At 35.5% G+C, this 19,268-nt stretch overlaps 1 protein-coding gene across 5 annotated transcripts in view; it reads left to right on the top strand.

Annotated features, from left to right (window-relative positions):
- LTN1 (listerin E3 ubiquitin protein ligase 1) overlaps positions 1 to 19,108 on the top strand; it is a 63,554-nt gene extending 44,446 nt beyond the window's left edge. For 4 of the 5 annotated variants that reach the window (XM_027585212.2, XM_027585210.2, XM_027585214.2 and 1 more), the window contains 11 exons: positions 639 to 774; positions 983 to 1,127; positions 2,228 to 2,441; positions 2,897 to 3,134; positions 3,492 to 3,566; positions 5,302 to 5,488; positions 11,399 to 11,570; positions 12,328 to 12,548; positions 14,110 to 14,304; positions 15,202 to 15,369; positions 15,944 to 19,108. In XM_027585212.2, the coding sequence (XP_027441013.1) occupies positions 639 to 774; positions 983 to 1,127; positions 2,228 to 2,441; positions 2,897 to 3,134; positions 3,492 to 3,566; positions 5,302 to 5,488; positions 11,399 to 11,570; positions 12,328 to 12,548; positions 14,110 to 14,304; positions 15,202 to 15,369; positions 15,944 to 16,006 (1,814 nt within the window). In that variant the 3' untranslated portion in view covers positions 16,007 to 19,108. The remainder of the gene's footprint in view (positions 1 to 638; positions 775 to 982; positions 1,128 to 2,227; positions 2,442 to 2,896; positions 3,135 to 3,491; positions 3,567 to 5,301; positions 5,489 to 11,398; positions 11,571 to 12,327; positions 12,549 to 14,109; positions 14,305 to 15,201; positions 15,370 to 15,943) is intronic. The other variant, XM_027585211.2, reaches the window with a different exon arrangement.
- Positions 19,109 to 19,268: the final 160 nt, after the last annotated feature.

The following is a 19,268-nucleotide window of genomic DNA, read 5'->3' as shown; positions in this document are numbered from 1 at the left end:
CATTTACTCACCCCACCTGTACCTCCATCCCCATCCCCACTCCCTGTTCTGTGTTAGGTGCTTGGTATGGAGAAAGGGTCCCTGCCCTGTGGAGCTTACACACTTATTTGTTGACTCTTTCATGTAAGCCCTTTTTAGAATTCTTAACCAGGACATTTAGGAGAAGGTTTTTGACCTATCTCAAGATAGACTTTTTTTTTTTTTTATAGTAGCAATACAGTTTTTTTTTCTGAGTTTTCATTTTCTTTCTTTCTTCCTTTTTTTTTTTTTTTGGTCTCTTGCACACAATTTAACGATACAAGAATGAGTTGGTAGTTTACCATTCTAAAGAGTGATTGATTTTCCTTGCATTTTCTCATTTATAGTAATTATAGTGCTTACATGATTTGCACTAGAATTGCTTTTCCTCATTTCAAGTTTCATACCGAAGAAAGAAAAGAATGCTTTTTCTGTGTTAACATTAGCGTGTTCTAAGAGAATGATCATCCCTATTTTTTGTCAAAAACCAGTTTTTTCAGAGAAACAAAGCAATAATTTCTACATCTGTAAGACAAGACTTTGGTTTAAGGCAGTATATATGGATAGATGTGGGTGTGTATGTGTGTGCATTTTAATTTTCATTTTGAATTTTACTTTAGGAGGTTTTGGACATCTTGCCATTTTCAATTCTTGCCTGCAAACCAGAAGCATAGATGATGGGGAGCTATTACATGGTATATTAAAAATTCTAATATCCTGGAAGAAAGATCATGAAGATATTTTTCTTTTCAGTTGGTAGGTGATATTTTATACTGTGTCTCCTTCCCCCATTACAATGTGTATCCAGATTGTGTATCTTATAGTCACAATTTTGTACAGTAATAGGATAGTAAACATTTAAGTCAGCCTTTCATAAGTATATCAGATTTAAAATAAAATAGTTTAATTGAATGTCCATATCATTCTTTCATGTTTTTTTGTTTTGTTTTTATCTTTATCACAGTAATCTATCAGAAGTAAGTCCAGAGATACTAGGTGTAAATATAGAAATAATCCGGTTCCTTTCCCTGTTTCTGAAATACTGCTCATCTCCTTTGGCAGAGAGTGAATGGGACTTCATCATGTGCTCCATGTTGGCTTGGTTGGAGGTAAATTAACCCGATGTGTCATCACCACTGTTAAGTCTTCATGCGTATCTGTATACCAGAACCATCTACTAATCTTATTCTTTAAGTAATGATTGTAATTAGCTCTTTTGCAAACATTTAAACACCTTATAGATGTATTCCTCACCAGTTACTGTTTGATAGAACAGTGAAATGATAGAGGTTTAATGTCTGCCAGAATCATTCAGTGACCAAATCTCTTGCTCTTAAAGTGTTCTCTCCATTAGCTCATTTTCATACAGTATTTGTAGCACAGCCCTTGAGGTTTTATCTTTCATGATCAGTTTTTTCATCTTTTTGGCTCTTAATTAAATTATTATTAAAATGTATTGTGTCAGTAATACGTTAAAGATTAAGCAAATTCAGAGGGAATTCATGCTCTTTTTATGACACAAAGCAAGTATAGTATTTGTGGGCTCTGATGGCAGCAAATCATTAGGGTTGAATTGGTCTGAATCTCTGCTTTGTTTGCTGTTAGCTGTGTGGCTTAGGGTGTTCAAACTTGACCTACTTGAGCCTCGGTGTCCTTATTTTATTTTTTTATTTTTTAAAGATTTTATTTATTTTAGAGAGATTATGAGCTGGGGAGAGGGGCAAAGGGAGAAGGAGGGTGAGAATCTCAGGCAGGCTCCCCGCTAAGCACAGAGCCTGACTCAGGGCTCAATCTCATGACCCTGAGATCCTGACCTGAGCCCAAGTTAAGAGTTGGACATTCAACCAACTGAGCCACCCCGGCGCCCCCAGTGTCCTTCTTTTAAAAATAACTTAATAATGCCCAATTGGTAGGGCTCCTGAGGAGATTATAAATATGTTTTTATAATTTCACTTGGTAAATGGTAATTGATATTTTCTTTTATAGTTTTAGAAATAGAGAGCATTTCAGAATAAATGGATTGATTCTAATTCTTAGTATTTAATTTTTTTAAAAGTTATTTTGATGTAAAATATATAAATGTCTCTGAGACTACACTTCAACTGCTTTTTATTTTAAAATTTAGAGAACTGAGAGAGTTTTCTTTAATCCCTTGATTTGTGGTGTTCTGGTAGATGTCTGCTAACCTATTTCATTTTTGTTTCTTCAGACAACAAGTGAGAATCATGCATTGTATTCTGTTCCACTTATACAACTGTTTGCCTGTGTCAGCTGTGGTTTGGCCTGTGAGCTCAGTGCTTTTTTCGATTCTGCAACTCTGGATACCATTGGCAATCTCCCTGTAAATCTAATCAGTGAATGGAAAGAATTTTTTTCCCAAGGCATCCACAGTTTGCTTTTACCTCTTTTGGTGACTGTTACAGGCAAGTGAAAGGGGAATCATAGTGGGATTCATTGCACATGACTAGTTGAAAAATTCAAAACAAAAACTTTGGCTGCTTAAGTCAAACGGTACAGAAGAGTGAAGAAAAGAACCTGAGAGAAAACTTGGCATCTCAGAAGCATCACATATGCTTCTGCTTTATAGACAAGATTTGAAAACTGGCAAAGTATCCAAAGACTATTACAAGTTAAAATAATAGTAATTCAGATAACCTGAATAGATTATTTATAACTCAAACTTCTCTCTTTTTTAAGGATGAGAGAATAGAAGTTATGATTACTGTTTAAGATTACATTAAACGGTTTCTAGCGAGGACTGCTCTACTTTGTCAATTTTTTACTTCATTTTCTTAAATGACGTTTGACCGTGAATCAGTCAAGTTCTATTACTCACTTTATTTTGGGATGTGCATGTTTCTTTCCTTTTTGTCATCAGAAGAAAGTGAAGATACATCTGAAACATCCTTTCAGAATGCAATGCTGAAGCCCATGTGTGAAACATTAACGTATATCCCGAAAGACCAGCTGTTGAGTCAGAAACTCCCTTCAAGATTGGTTGCTGGCCAAAAAACAAACTTACCAGAGTATCTCCAGACTTTGTTAAATACATTGGCCCCATTACTCCTCTACAGAGCTCGGCCTGTGCAAATTGCTGTTTACCATATGCTATACAAGTAAGAATTCTTCCAATTGAATCAATGTTGTGGTGGTTCAAAAAAAATATATATATAGATAGATAGATATCTATACATATATTTAGTTTTAACCCTTGGTCATCAAAAAAAAGTCAAAGTAAAAAAGAAATAAACTCAACCATGCATTTTAATAACAGGGATGCCAGATTTTGGATCACCAGGTCACTGTTCTCTATACATAGTTTACATTTAGATAGTCCTGGCCGTAGGTGATTATTTCAGAAAACAATCACTTAAAAATATACTCATTACAAAGTAAGTATTGGTCTTTCTGCTCTTGAGCATGATTTAACAATGAACAGTTTAATGTAGTATAATATATATTCTGACTTGCAGATTGATGCCTGAATTACCACAATATGATCAGGATAATCTAAAGTCATATGGAGATGAAGAAGAAGAACCAGCCTTGTAAGTTTTTTTAATAATTATTTAATTCTCATAATCCACTTCCCTTATAATAACTTCAGAAGATGGATAAACACAAAAGCTCTAAATTTAGAGTATATATTCATTCAATAGATCTTTTATAAATCATCTGTAAGATAAAAATGAAAGAGTCCAGCCAAAAAAGATAGTTTCTCTCCTTAATTGTTCCTAAATCATATTTTCAGTTTGCTACTATTTGGCAGAACTTTCTTTGACCACACGGTAGCTGTGGAAAGAGTATCAATTTAAATATCTATTGAGCACCCACTTTGTGCAAAGTAATAAATGTCTAGGGGAGAATATAGTGTTTAGTAATTGTTCTTATTCATAAGGAGCTTATAATCACTATAGACGATACTACTCTATAATAGAAGACAGTGTGTGGCAGGTGCTGTGGAGCAGGACAGATAGCATGCTGGGGGAACACAGCTGCTTGCACCAGAAGGGAAGACTTTTTCTTGAGAAAGAGACATTTATTCTGGATCTGTCAAGTTAGGTAGCACTTCAGCAGGGCAGGGAAGACCATATCAATTAAGGGAATACCATGTGCAAAGGCATGAATGTGCAGGATGTGCTGGGGAGTGTTGAGTAGTTGCCACTTAACATTATTTTTTGTTGTCTGTATCTTCCTCCACTGGAATAGAAACTCTGTAAAGTCAGGAAGTTTTGTCTCTTGTTCCCAACTATATTCATAGCATTCAGAATGGTCCCTGGCCTAACACAAGACTCATGAATCCTGCTTATATTTTTAATAAAAGGATAAATGATAAATGAACGAATATATGTAGAGTAGGTAGGGAAGGTATAGATAATGAAGGGCCTTAAAAATTACATTTTCTGGGATTTAGGGCATTATTTGATAGAAGATGGGAAAAGTACCAGCTGATTCTGGCTATAGCATGAATCATAAATTATACAAAGAAGCACACAGAGATGGAGACCATTCTAGAAACAGTAATAGTGCATGGAGGGCAGCATGGAAATGGAGAGATACCTGAGCTGGTATTTGTAAAATCCAGTGACTGTTGGTATGGAATAGAGAAGGGTTGGTAGATGGGATAGTGGTGCTGAAGGTAAAAATCCAAGGGCAGAAGCTTGAAGACCTGTGTTTATGGGCTGGGAAAAGGAAGCCACAAGGAAAGAAATGTTGCACAGGTGAAAGGAAAGAACTGAGCTACAATGTCAGAGAGAGTTTGAGAGGATATACACATGTATTTCACTTTTTGAGAATCTCCTAAGTTCATCTGAAAGTGTTAATGAGTGTAGTAGTTCAGTAAAGAAGAAAATTAATTTACATTGTCATAAATTAATGTGAATATTGAATTTACTTTCCTGAAAAGACATACAGTCTTATGTTTTTTACCCTTTATAGGATCTGGTAGGACCTGGTATCGCTAACTACTAGAGCTTATATTTTGTAGTATTTTTCATAAATATTTCAAGTAATATAAATATGAAAAATATTTTACATATTTATGAATATAAAATGTGTTTTATGTTTACATATGTTAATGTATTTGTAATTAAATATATTTAATTTAACAGAATTAGCAGTTAAAATTAGCAGTTAAAGCTGAATCTGTAAAGGGGGACTTTTAAAATGGTTTTTGAAAAATAGAGAAAGATTTTTCTGAAATGCTTAAAGTGTATACATGCTGTCAATTTTTTAAGGGATAAGTTATGAAGAAAATTGTGGTGTTTAATCATTGATTCATAGGTCACCACCAGCAGCATTGATGTCTCTTCTTAGAACTCAGGAGGACTTGCTAGAAAATGTTTTGGGGTGTATTCCTGTTGGACAGATAGTAACTATTAAGCCACTGAGTGAAGACTTCTGCTTTGTTCTGGGATACCTCCTCACCTGGAAATTAATACTTACTTTCTTCAAAGCTGCGTCATCTCAGGTAAATAGGTGATAACTTTTGACAGTTCTGTCATCTGTGTGTTTCTGTTACTGTTCTAAACCCTTTGTTTCCCCTCTTTTTTTTTTTTTAAAGATTTTATTTATTTATTTGAGAGAGAGAGAGAGAGAGAGAGAGAGAAACAGCATGAGAGGGGAGAAGGTCAGAGGGAGAAGCAGGCTCCCCGCTGAGCCGGGAGCCCGATGCGGGACTCGATCCCCGGACTCCGGGATCATGACCTGAGCCAAAGGCAGTCGCTTAACCAACTGAGCCACCCAGGCGCCCCTCCCCTCTTTTTGAAAAAAGGGGAAATGCCTCACATTTTAATCTTTCCTGGCTAACTTCAGACATTCTGCTAAATTTATATCTGTCCCTTAACTTCCTTATCCTTCCCCCCCCCCCCCCACACGCACACTGTTTTTTTTGTAAAAGTAATCTCTGGAATGTGCTTGAATCAGTTTTTTTCTTACTGAATGTAGCCACGAAGTCCTTTTACTGCAGGAAACAAGATTTACATAATTTAATTTTGTGTTACCACAATAATAATTCCAAAGGACTTAGATCTTGCTGTTTTGTTTTTTTTTTTCCTTTGGTCAATTTCTGACCCTTGTGGAGATTTTATTAGTACATCATTGGGAATTTACCTTATTTGAAAATCAGTGTTTAGAGCAAGATCTATGAAATGTTACTGTGTAATTCAAACTGTTATCTCAAAATGGTAAAAATATCTTAAGATAATTATTTTGCCCAAATTATTCTAGCAGCCACTAGATGTCTCTGTTGTCTCATGTTTAGGAAGAAAGACCTCATTGTCTAGGAAGAAAACTGGAAAAATTTCCAAGTTTTTCTTTCTTTTTCTTTTTATTCTTTAGGCTGATCCCCACTTAAAAAGTTCCAATTAAATGTTGATTGAATCAGTTTAATAAACTGATGGCTTTTTAAATATAAACAGTGGCTTTTTTGACAGGTTAATACAATAACACTTAATTTCTTACCTCATATTTGAGGTGTGATTAAATATGGCATTCATTTCCAATGTGATTTTTCCGAATTCCTAAGTTATAATTTATGTCGTTGCTAATAACTCATACCTTGATACAAATATATGAACATACGCATCTTTGCATTTGTATATCTAAGGGGAAGATCAAATTACAGAGGCAACGATGATCTAGATGTTTAAGTTGTTTTATTTTTCTGTAGGCTGGCCACTTGTGTTTGTGACTTGAGCTAGTTTTATTTGCTGGTGATGTATTTCAAGAACTCCTTGTTGGGTTTTTATATTTGTTTCTTAAAATATTGTTGATCTCTTAAAAAATTGCAGCAAGTGAGTCTTCCATGTGTAAGAGTTTTGTTCTTATCATCTTATATTCAGAAATTTTGAAAATGGCCATGCATCATTTTTTTTCATTAAACCAGAATTGGGTTAGGGGCACAAAGAATTGTACAGCAGCATTAATGAGCCTGGAACTTGAACCGAATGGTGACAGTTAAACCAGAATAACTCAGTTAATAGCCTAATCAGATAAATCCTAAAGCACAGAATTTTTTTAAAAAATACTGTAATTGGTCCTAAATCCTAAATCTTTTAAAAAACTTTTTTCTTAAGAAAAACAACTCCCAGTGAATCAGATTGAACTGGAACAAAGCCATGAGCTTATGTATTTCATAGCTTTACTAATATGTTTTTCACATACTATCAAATTTACTTAAAGTATACAGTTTGGTGTTTCTGCTGTATTCACAGAATTGTGTAAATATCACCACTTTCTAATTTTAGAGCATTTTCAACAGCTGAAAAAGGAAACCTTTACCCATTTGCAGTCAGTTCCCATTTCCTCTCAAGCCCTCCAGCTCTCGGCAGCCACTATTATGTGTTCTGACTCTATGGATTTGCCTCTTCTTGGACATTTCACATATGTAGTCTTTTGTGTCTGGCTTATTTCACTTAGCATAATGTTTTCAAATTCATGCATGTTATGCCATATATCTGTACTACATTCCGTTTTATGCCCGAATAATATTTCGTCATGTGACGAGCATACCACATTTGTTTACTCATTTATCCATTGATGGACTTTTAGGTTGTTTCCACTTTTTGATTATTGTGAGTAAAGCTACTGGGAACATTGTATATGAATTTTTGGGTGGACATATATTTTCATTTCTCTTGTGTTGTACACCTAGGAGTGGGATTTCTGGGTAATATACATGCGTTTTTAAAAGTCCATTGATTTTTTTTCAAGTTTTTATTTAAATTCCAGTTAGTTAACGTACTAACTGGAATTTAAATATTAGTTTCAGGAGTAGAATTTAGTGATTAATCACTTACGTTCAACACCCAGTGCTCATCACAAGTGCCCTCCTTAATACTTATCACCCATTTAGCCCATCACCCTACCCACATCCCCTCTAACAACCCTCAGTTTGTACTTTATAGTTAAGAGTTTTTTGGCGTGCCTGGGTGGCTCAGTCAGTTAAGCATCTGCCTTCTGCTCAGGTCATGATCCTGGAGTCTGGGATCAACCCCTGGGATGTAGTCCTGGGATCGAGCCCTGCATCAAGCTCCCTGCTCAGCCGGGAGTCTTCTCGTCCATATCCCTCTGCCCTGCTCATGTTCTGTCTCAAATAAATAAATAAAAAATCTTAAAAACAACAACAAAAAATAAAATAATTCTGCAGTTTCCCATTTAAGAAAAGTTTCTTATGGTTTGCCTCTCTTTCTTTTTCCCCTATGTTCATCAGTTTTCTTTCTTAAATTCCACATTTGAGTGAGATCATATGGTATTTGTCTTTCTCTGATGTATTTTGCTTAGCATTATACTCTGTAGCTTAATCTGTGTTGTTGGAAATGGCAAGATTTCATTCTTGATGCCTGAGTAATATTCCATTGTATATATACCACGTCTTCTTTATCCGTTCATCAGTCGATGGACATTTGGGATTTTTCCATAATTTGGCTATTGTTGATAATGCTGCTATAAGCATCATGGTGTATACCCCTTCGAATGTGTATTTTTGTATCTTTTGAGTAAATACCAGTAGTGCTGGATCGTAGGGTAGTTCTTTTTTTTTTTTTATTGAAATGCAACAGTACTTTAATTATTTCAGTGCTACAGATCAGTTGATCTGTGCCACCCACACCAGATCTATTTTTCTGTGAAGATTACCTGACATTTTTTGTTGTTGTTATTTTTTTTTAGTAGGCTCTATGCCCAATGTGGGGCTTGAACTCACAACCCTTAGATCAAGGATTGTGGGTTCTACTGACTGAGCCAGCCAGTCATCCCAGGGTAGTTCTATATTTAACTTTTTTGAGGAACCTCCATACTGTTCTCCAGAGTGGCTGTACCAGTTGCATTCGCACCAGCAGTGCAAGAGCGTTCCTTTTTTTGCACAGCCTCGCCAACACTTGTTTCTTATGTTTTTGATTTTTGCCATTCTGACAGGTGTGAGATGGTATGTCATCAGTTTTGATTTGCATTTCCCTGATGATGAGTGATGTTGGTAATCATTTTGTGTGTCTGTTGGCCATCTGAATGTCTTTAGAAAAATGTCTGTTCATGTCTTCTATTTTTTAACTGGATTATTTTTGGTTTTTGGGTGTTCTTATAAGTTCTTTATATATTTTGGATACTAACCTTTATCAGAAAAAATCCATTGATATGTATCATTAGCTTTTTAAAATTCTACTTCCAACTTTTTTTTTTAAATTCAGATTTACAGAGGAGGTAGAAGAGTAATTCAATGAAAAGTCATGTACCCTTTTCCTAGAGTCACAAATTTTTAAATGTTGCTACCTTTGAAGATTTATTTATTTTTTGGAGAGAGAGAGAGCACAGCAGGGAGAGGGAGAGGAAGAGAGAATCTCATGCAGACTCCCCACTGAGCATGGAGCCTGACGTGGGACTCAATCTCATGACCCTGAGATCATGACTTGAGCCAAAACCAAGTCGGACGCCCAACCAACTGAGCAACCCAGGCACCCTAATGTTGGTACCTTTGTATGTGTTTTCTCTATATTTACTTTTTCTCTGCTTGTCTATTTGAAAGTTGCAGATTCATGATGCTTTACGAAAAGTATTTAAACATATATCTCCTAAGAACAAGGACATGTATTGATATAGTTATTATACTCAGATTTAATTTTAATGCAATAATCTAATTTGTATTCAAATATTTTTGGTTGTCCCTGTAATGTCCTTTATAGTTTTATTCCTTCTCTTTGAGGATTTGATCAAGGATCATATTTGCATCGTGTTTGTCATATTTCTTTAACCCATAATTTCCCTACCTGTCTTTTCTTTATTGTCATTCAGGTTGGTTATTTTTTAGACTCTGTTAGGATTTGAATTTGTCTGATTGTTTCCTCATGATGAGTTTCTGGTTAATTTTCAGCAAGAGTACTTACTGGACATGGTGATGTGTCCTCAGTGTGTCACCTCAGGAAGCACAGAATGTCAATGTGTCCTTTATTGGTGATACTAAGTTTGGTTACTTGGAAAGGTAGTGTCCTCCAGATTTCTCCATTGTTAGGTACTTTGATCAACATATTTAAAAAAAAATTCCATATCCTATGGCTTGATACTTGTATGTGAGCTTGTATGAACAAGTTTATGCTTGTATGAACTACATGTTCAGAAAATGGTGTCTTGCACCAAGAGGAGATATATGCTTTAGTGGGAAGAATAATTTTAAAACCGGTACATATACCAAAGAGTTGCAAAGTAAATGTGAACATACGAAAACTGGGTTATTGAGGAATGAGTTCTGAAGCACACAGATGCCTTTAGTGCACTGAGTGGGGCCAGATTTTCCTATTTCTTAAAATTTTAATCCCCGTATAGTTAACATACAGTGTTGTATTAGTTCCAGGTGTACAATATAGCGATTATATAATTCTGTACATCACCCAGTGCTCATCACAAGTGTCCTCCTTAATCCCCATCACCTATTTCACACACCCCCCACCCACCTCCCCTCTGGGAACCATCAGTTTGTTCTCTATAGTTAAGAGTCTGTTTTTTGGTTGTTTGTGTTTTTTTCTTCTTTGTTTTGTTTCTTAAATTCCACATATGAGTGAAATCATATGGTATTTGTCTTTCTCTGACTTATTTTACAAGATTTTCCATTTTTAAAAAAGGAACCAGAAATCCATATATTTTTTGAAGATTTATTTATTTTGAGAGAGAGAGAGCACGCTCATGGGAATGGGGAGAGGGGCAAAGGGAGAGAATCTTCAGACAGACTCCCCACTGAGTGGGAGCATGACACAGGGCTCAGTCCTGACCCATGAGATCATGACCTGAGCCAGAACCAAGAGTCGGACACTTACACGACTGAGCTGCCCAGGCGCCCCCAGAAATCCATATTTTTGAGTGAAATCCTGCTTTACAAAACAAGAAGACCCCAAGACATTTTGGACTACTAGTTTGTGCTCTCTTTTTCTAAAGGGATGCTGGAGTGTTTGCTGTGGTGTGAGGTCAGCCATAAAAATGGGATTAGTTTTAAGTAGGACTTTTGTACGATTAAGAACTATGGTGCGGAAGGGGTATGTGGAAGACTTGGGAAGAGAGGGAGCAAATCATCTGGGGAGTGAGGAGTAGATTTTCTTAGAGAAAGCAGAGGTGAACTTATTAACGAGATAGTTTGAGAAAGATGTTAGAATCTGTCTAATAATGAGGGGATAGTGAAAACTGCTTGTTTATGAAGAAAGGGAGGGGTGCCATCAGTGACACATTTGGAAAGTAAGAATGTGGCATGTATTTTGTAGGACTCTTCCATGTAATTCTAAGTCTTCAAATTAATGCCTTTTTCATTGTGTTCTTGTACAGTCTATTCTACTTTGATTTGTTCTTCTCACTGAGTTGGTTTAATTGGGTTTACTAACAAAAATTCTTTACTCTCCACCAGCTTCGGGCACTGTACTCAATGTACCTTCGAAAAACAAAAAGTTTGAATAAATTGCTCTATCACCTGTTCAGACTTATGCCAGAAAATCCGACCTATGCAGAGACAGCTATTGAGCTCTCAAATAAGGACCCTAAAACATTCTTTACAGAAGAGCTCCAGTTGAGTATTAGAGGTAAGATGTGTGTTTGTGTTCTTTCTTGGAGACTAGGTCCAGATTAGGTTGTATTTATTATGCTGTACTCTTCAGAGTTTGGATAATAACCCCAAATGTGTGTCCTGGCTATGAGAAGATTGAAGTGCATCTTAAAATGTCTTGGAGATGTGAGGAGGGTACTATGTCTTGTGAGTACTGAGGTGGATATTCTAGGATTTTTGTATAATCTCACAGTGAGCTCTGGGGAAAGTATAGGGACCAGACTCCTTTTCATAATTTATAAGAAGACGATCTTTAAATTTTTCCTCCTTTTTTTTAAAGAGTGTATTTATTTATAATCTCTATACCCAATGTGGGGCTCAAACTCATGACCTGGAGATCGTGCTCCACCGACCGAGCAGCTAGGCACCCCTAAATTTTTCCTCCTTTTTATTTAACTTTTTTTCCCCCACTCCCTGAGTGTAGGGGCTTGGGGTTGTCCTTTTTAAAATTTGTATGTTCCCTTTTTTTGTGATCTGTCATGTGAAATACAGAATGCTATGTCTAGGCAGATTTTTCAGTGTCATTTGGGATCTTTCTTCTTTTTACTTCTTTTTGCCATTCCAGTGATTCATTTTGAATGTGAGAGAAAGTTAATACTCTAGAGTTCTGGCTTCTTCAGTATGTTTGTGTTTTCAGCTCTAGCTCTAGTTTTAAAGAATTGAAAATGATTTTCTAGTCTGTTATTCTATGTAAGAAATACATATTATTAACTAAGAATTTGTTTTTTCCTCAGAAACAGCAACTCTTCCCTACCATATCCCACACTTGGCTTGTTCAGTCTATCATATGACATTAAAAGACTTGCCTGCCATGGTTAGGCTGTGGTGGAATAGTAGTGAGAAGCGTGTTTTCAATATTGTAGATAGATTTACAAGCAAGTATGTCAGCAATGTTCTTTCCTTTCAAGAAATTTCTTCTGTGCAAACAAGTACACAACTATTTAATGGCATGACGGTTAGTATTATCTTGAATTTTTTCCAGAAAAGTTGTTTAAATATTGTTTATGTCTGTCATTTGTAGTGAGTATCATCACAATATTAACCATTGGTTCAGAATTTACAGAAATTGTCTACTATATTTTCTACTTCATTCTTAGGTATCAAGTCTCAGTATTAATGTATAGACTGAAACAATGTTATAATTTCATTTACTCCCATCCGAGTTTTTTGAACATTCATTAGTTCATTCAAAATATATATTGGAACACCTGTAGATTCCAGGCACTTTGTGTCAATCACTTGGGAAATGAACGGCTTAGTAGGGTCAGATTCCTACTGTGTAATATCATACAATCTAATGAAGGGAAAAGAGTGATACCGATATGTTTTTTGTGTTGGAAACTGGAAAGTGGCACATTAAGAGGAAGCGTGCTCTGTGATCAGCATGGGAAAGGTTCATCTGACTGAGGGGGTTAGGTGCACCTTTATGGAGGAAGGTGACTTTGAAGTGGGCAGGATTGTGTTTTAGGGGCAGTGAGGAGAAAGGTGTTGAATATAGAGAAAGCAGTATGGCAAAAGCAAAAAGCTTGGAGATGAGAATGTAATTTCTGTGATTGCCCTAAGAAATGATGAACAAGCCAGCATTCATACAGAGCAGGATTCCTGAAGGTAAATAGAGAACCAGTTGCTTCCATGATGAATTAGAGCCATACTGGGAAAGGCCTCAAACGATAGTTTAAAATATTTGGTCCTATTTGGCCACTGAAAATTTTCCTTTGAGGCAAGTGACACCGTCAGTGTTATAATCGGTAAAATTGCTCTGACTGCAATATATAGTATAGGCTGTTGGCATGGAGCTTGGGTTCAGAAGCATAGTCACGGAGACCCACTGGTGTAAACATTATGAATAACAAGGAGGGCCTGAGTGAGGCAGTATCAGTGGGAATGTTCCATTAAAGGAGAGGAATGTTAAAAATTTTGTGGTGATTTATCCAAACTTGTAGCTAGTTAATATCTGGGAGGAGGTAGAAGGAAAAATTTAAGATGATGCTATGGTTTTTAGCTTGGAAACCGGACAGTCAGAAGACTACATTGGTCAAGCGTGATAATTTGTGTTTTATGTTGTTTGCAATGCTAGTATGAAAACTAAAACCAGGTGGAAATAATTCTAACGGTTGATGGTTGGCTTTAAAGCTAAAGAGAATTCTGTGTCAGAGAAAGACTTAGGGGACTTCTAAATATAAATGATATTTGATACCCTGGGTGTGGAAGAAGAGCAATAATTAAGAACTCATTCTCTCACTGGTCTGTTCAAAACTTATGCAGCAACCCTAATACCATAAAACATACTTTTTTATGAGAAAGATTTCTTTTGAAACTAACTTTGAATTTCATAAAAATCACTATAAAATACGTCAGGTATATAAATGTATGTATTAAATATCTCTTGTCCAGTAAACCAACATGTTTACCTGTATTGTCTTTGAATGAAGACTGCCAATAGTCAACCTATCAAGATGTTTTTTGAATGAAAAGAAAGAAATTTGCAAAAAGGTATCACCTTTCCTGTGTTGCAGGTTAAAGCTCGAGCTACTACCCGAGAAGTGATGGCTACTTACACTATTGAGGACATAGTTATTGAACTTATAATACAGCTGCCTTCCAATTACCCCCTGGGTTCAATAACCGTGGAGAGTGGGAAAAGAGTAGGTGTGGCTGTTCAGCAGTGGCGGAACTGGATGCTGCAGTTAAGCACTTACCTCACCCATCAGGTAAGTTTCTCTGTGAATATTCAGCTTTCCAGATAGTACTACTGACCTCCTCTTTGAAAGGTAAGTAAGACTTAAAATATATCACTTCTGCTTGAGGTTGAAAGAGGTACTCTGTTTCCTTGGGTCAACACAGATGTATGCCTAAATGACCTGAACCTACCTATTGAGCTGTTTTCCTTTTTAAGGTTCGGCAGTTTTTTTTTTCTGGTGTTTGAGAGGAATTGACTTTACTCCACTGACATTGTGGATGACACAGAACAATACATGGTATTAAAGAAATTGTTTGAGAGGGAATCTTTGTAAGATACCGGATCAACGAATATCTTTGGAACTACTCTTAGTCTAACATTTCAACTCTCCTGTGACTAGAGAAATCCTAGTACTCTCAAAGATCTTTGACTTTTAAACAAATTGTAGTTGTTTGCACATTGAGACTATAAAACTTGATGTGTTGATGCAAAACCTCTCTTTCAGGTCTGTCTTTAATGGAGAAAAAATTATATCTGGTTTCTAAAACTTGCGAAGTCATTTTAAAACCAACATTCAGAAAACTTAGGAGATGTGAATATAGCCAAGCAGATTCTTTTCTTTCTAAATTAAAATTCAGGGGTGCCTGAGTGGCTCAGTCGGTTAAGCGTCTGCCTTCAGCTCAGTTCGTGATCTCAGGCTCCCTCCTCAGCGGGGAGTCTACCTCTCCTGCCACTGGTGCTCTCTCTCTCTCTCTCTCTCTCTCTCTCTTTCTCGTGCTCATTCTCCTCCCTCTCAAATAAGTAAAATATTTTTTAAAAAAATTAATAACTAATTAAAGTTCAACTTTAAAATTTATGAAATTGAATAAAAATAACTTCGGTGGTCTTCAGAGTATATTTACTCTATTTTTTTTCTTTTTGTTAACAGAATGGAAGTATTATGGAAGGCCTAGCCTTATGGAAAAATAATGTAGACAAACGTTTTGAGGGTGTTGAAGATTGCATGATATGTTTCTCAGTCATTCATGGTTTCAACTATTCTCTTCCCAAAAAAGCCTGTAGAACATGCAAGAAAAAGTTCCATTCAGCCTGCTTGGTAAGTCCAAAGAGAAATTAACTTACTTATATTTTATGTATATTTATATGTGTGATACCTAATTTTAGAAAATGATGTTAAACTCTTAATTGTAGTTAATGAGCGGCATATTAAAATGATTTTTCAAAATCCGTAAAAGATAATTAGTAATTCACAGATACTGGTAGCATCAAAGCACTTTAATAAATGAGTGTTTTTATTATAGCTCTCATTCAAACAGTAGATGGTCCTGTAAGATCTAGACCATAAAGGAGACTGAAAAAATTGGAACCAGGGGCCATCTGGCGTTAGAGCTCTTTACTGTTTTTAAACATCATACTGAAAAGAAAGCCACCCAGGATACAGTTGCTTCATAGGGAGGTCTTCCTGACATGTCTTAGTGGTTGGGTGCGGGAACCTAGGGAGAAAGAATCATACTGTAGCTTTTGGAAATAATGTGAATTGTGTTCATTTTGGAGATGAATGGAGGAAGCAAAATTTTGGTATTCTCCCTTTTCCACTTAATCATTATTAAGCTTACCTTGGGTGTATATGTAAAATGACAGCTTTACATTTAAAACCTTTTCTTTTTCAGTACAAATGGTTTACGTCTAGCAACAAATCCACTTGTCCACTCTGTCGTGAGACCTTTTTCTGAATTTTTTCCTTCCATTGGAAGTGATTCCTGAAGTAAATCAAGCAAAGACTGTGGATCTGGATCCATCTTAAAGTGTTGATGGGAGGAGGCCAGTGAGCATTCCTTTAAATAGGACCTTCTCTGGAAAATTATTTTGGTTAAAGTAATGATCCTAAAATCAGGTTTACTTATCTTTAGATTGCTTTGTAAATGTTTGGAAACCTTTTCTTTTACATAAGAATATTACGTATTTGAGAGAAAATATTTATATTAATAGTTTAATCTTTTTGTATATTTAAAAATAAATATGGAAAAACTCTAAATTACAGAATTGGAATTTGTGAAAGCACTGTACAACTGTATTATGCTAAAAAGCCCATTCAGTTTGTTGATCTATGTTCTAGAAGAGTCCAAGTGAGGCAAATGAATTGAGAGTTGATTTATATCTACAGATATTTTAGGACTTATTTATTAGTTATGACAACAAAATTAATTAGTATTCTGATATTTGTAGATTATTTTAATGATAAAAATGAGGCTAAGCTATTAATATAGCTTATCATAAGCTATTTGAAGCATGCTCTGAAATCCTATATAAAAGAGTGTAAGCTGAACTTCAAGGTGTCTCCATTAATCAAGGGTTATGAAATTCAGAAAATTAAATTCACGGCACTGACCTTTTGCTGTGGAAGAATTTCCATGTATTAGTGAAATTTGAATTGCAGACTTGTCAGTGAACTTACTACTCAGTTTGAGTGAGTCTCTAGAGGGTATGAATTTGAGAAAAACAATTAGATTAGTTCATTCATGAAGCAGAGTGGTAGTTATCCCTCTATTTAGAGGGAAGAAATAAATATTTCTGAAACTTAAAATTGGTGGAAAAAACAAAAATTTTAAAATGTCATAGGAGGCTTTCAATTTTGTAAGCAAATTTTGCTATTCTTACTGGCCAGAGTTACACTTCATTAGAGATTTGGGGGAGCTTATTTTTTCCAGCCTTTAGAAGTACAAGTTAATAATTTTAGTACTAAGTAAAATTCAGTATAATGGGCTGAAGTGGAATAGGTAATACCTGCCATTTGCCACAGCACTGTTACCCTTAAAAAATTGTGCCCAAGTTATAAAATTTTGGAAGTTTGGAACTTGAAATAATTTTATTGCAGTCTTCCATTACATGGGAAATATTAGCATATCTAATAGCAAGTTTACTTGAAAGATCAGCTAATCATCTCTGTTACAAATGTTTAATTGGCAAAAGCAAGTCATGTTAAATAAAATCACTGCTTACCATCAACTGGGTAAAATGGTTATTATTGAAACAGAATGAATGTGGTCAGAGTATTGTAGTCAAGAGTGAAGTATTATGCATGAGTTACAGATCTCTTGAGTTGAATTTGTAGATGCAGTATCCTACCCAGTTTTGTCTGTCTCTTGGATTTTTCTCCCTAGTGTTTATTATCTTACAGCCTTGAGACTCAAGGAGTCAGTCAATGAAGAACAGATAGCAAAATTCTACCTCTTCTTAACCCCTTTCTTAAAATATTCTCTATGTCTGTCTCTGACATAGTAATCCCAAAGGATTGTGTTACTCTGTGAAAGTTACACACTTTTCCTTTAAAAATGGTTTTATAATAAGACCTTGTTTATAATAAGACCTTTTCCAATATTGGTACTTCTTGGCTTCTGACCCAAACCTCAAGTAGAACAGAAAAGGGAATAATGGAGCATTGTTTTTCCACGTTAGTATCTAGGGCATCAGGTTCTTGGTGAAACACTATAATTAAATGGAATACCTACTCTTCATACTTAGGACTCTTAACACTTTTCTTTGAGACTTGTAAATATAAATGTAAAGCTTGTTACTGTTTATATGCTAAAGAAAAAGCTTTCCAAAATAAGACTGAAATTCAGAATATCATTGATTAAAGTTTTATTTATATGGCTTTAACAACTCTGCAGAGCATCCCTTAAAATTCTAGCATAAGGACATTAAAAATTGCATGAGATTCAAAGCCCATTAGCAAAATTATTAATTTAAAACCCTAATGTAAATTGCAAATTTTAGAATTTATTTTTAACTCTTATTTATCACATGCTCTAATGTATGTACATAAGTTTCTGTGGCTTAAATAATTAATGTTATTATTTGATAAGTTTTGGTGGTATGAATGATTAATGTTCTTATTTGATTGTTATACCATATGTGCCCATTAAGATTCTTTTTAATTATAAAATATTTCAAATATACAGAGTAATAATAATATAAATGCCCTTGTACTCTTCACAAACTATTTTGCCATATTTGCTTCTGATTTTTAAAGAAATAAAATATTCCTCTTTTGTACTCCTCCCTGATGCCATCTCCTCTTTCTCTCCCTAGAGCTAACCTACTGTTCTGAAGTTGGTGTGATTCTTTCCTATTTAAGATTTTATACTTTATCATGTGTTTGTATCCATAAATAATATATAGCAGTTTAAAAAATATTTTTATTTGAGATAGCCTATTGTATGTAATCTTTTGTAACTTGCTTTTTCACTCAACATAACTGCTGTTTATAGTATATTAGTTTACTTGCCAATTCCCCCAATAATGGTCATTTCAATTATTATTTTTTGCTATTTTGAACAGTTCTGCAGGTGTACATCCTTGATAACATTTTCTCACACAGATGTCCTAGATATTCTCTCATATGCCCCAAATGTATATGTATACTGTGTGATATGTATACTCTGTGACTTCAGATCTTGTCAAGTTGCTCTCCAAAGTGGTGTGCAGGTTTGCACTGCCAACAGTAAGGTAAGAGAATTCTGGTTTTCTTGCCTCAGATTTTTAAATTTTTCTAGTCAGAGCTGTGAGATAGTAGCTTTTTGTTTTAATTCGTATTTCCCTGGCCACCAAGAACCTTAGCTTCATTTCATATACTTATTGGTCATTGTGAATTTATTATCTATATGCCTACTTTTCCCTATTACATGGCAGCCTTTAGTGTGTGGGTTGACTTTAAGGTGGTCTGTGGCCGTCTTAATTAGTTTAGTCAAATTTATCATCTTCCTTTATGACTGAGCCCTTTTTTTTTAAAGATTTTATTTATTTGAGAGAAAGAATGAGAGAGAGCACATGAGAGGGGGGAGGGTCAGAGGGAGAAGCAGACTCCCCGCTGAGCAGGGAGCCCGATGCGGGACTCGATCCCGGGACTCCAGGATCATGACCTGAGCCGAAGGCAGTCGCTTAACCAACTGAGCCACCCAGGTGCCCTGACTGAGCCCTTTTTGTGTTAGGTTT

This window comes from Zalophus californianus, chromosome 1 (assembly GCF_009762305.2).
Source record: "Zalophus californianus isolate mZalCal1 chromosome 1, mZalCal1.pri.v2, whole genome shotgun sequence".
Classification (NCBI taxonomy): domain Eukaryota; kingdom Metazoa; phylum Chordata; class Mammalia; order Carnivora; family Otariidae; genus Zalophus; species Zalophus californianus.
This window is presented reverse-complemented; position numbering and strand designations above follow the sequence as displayed.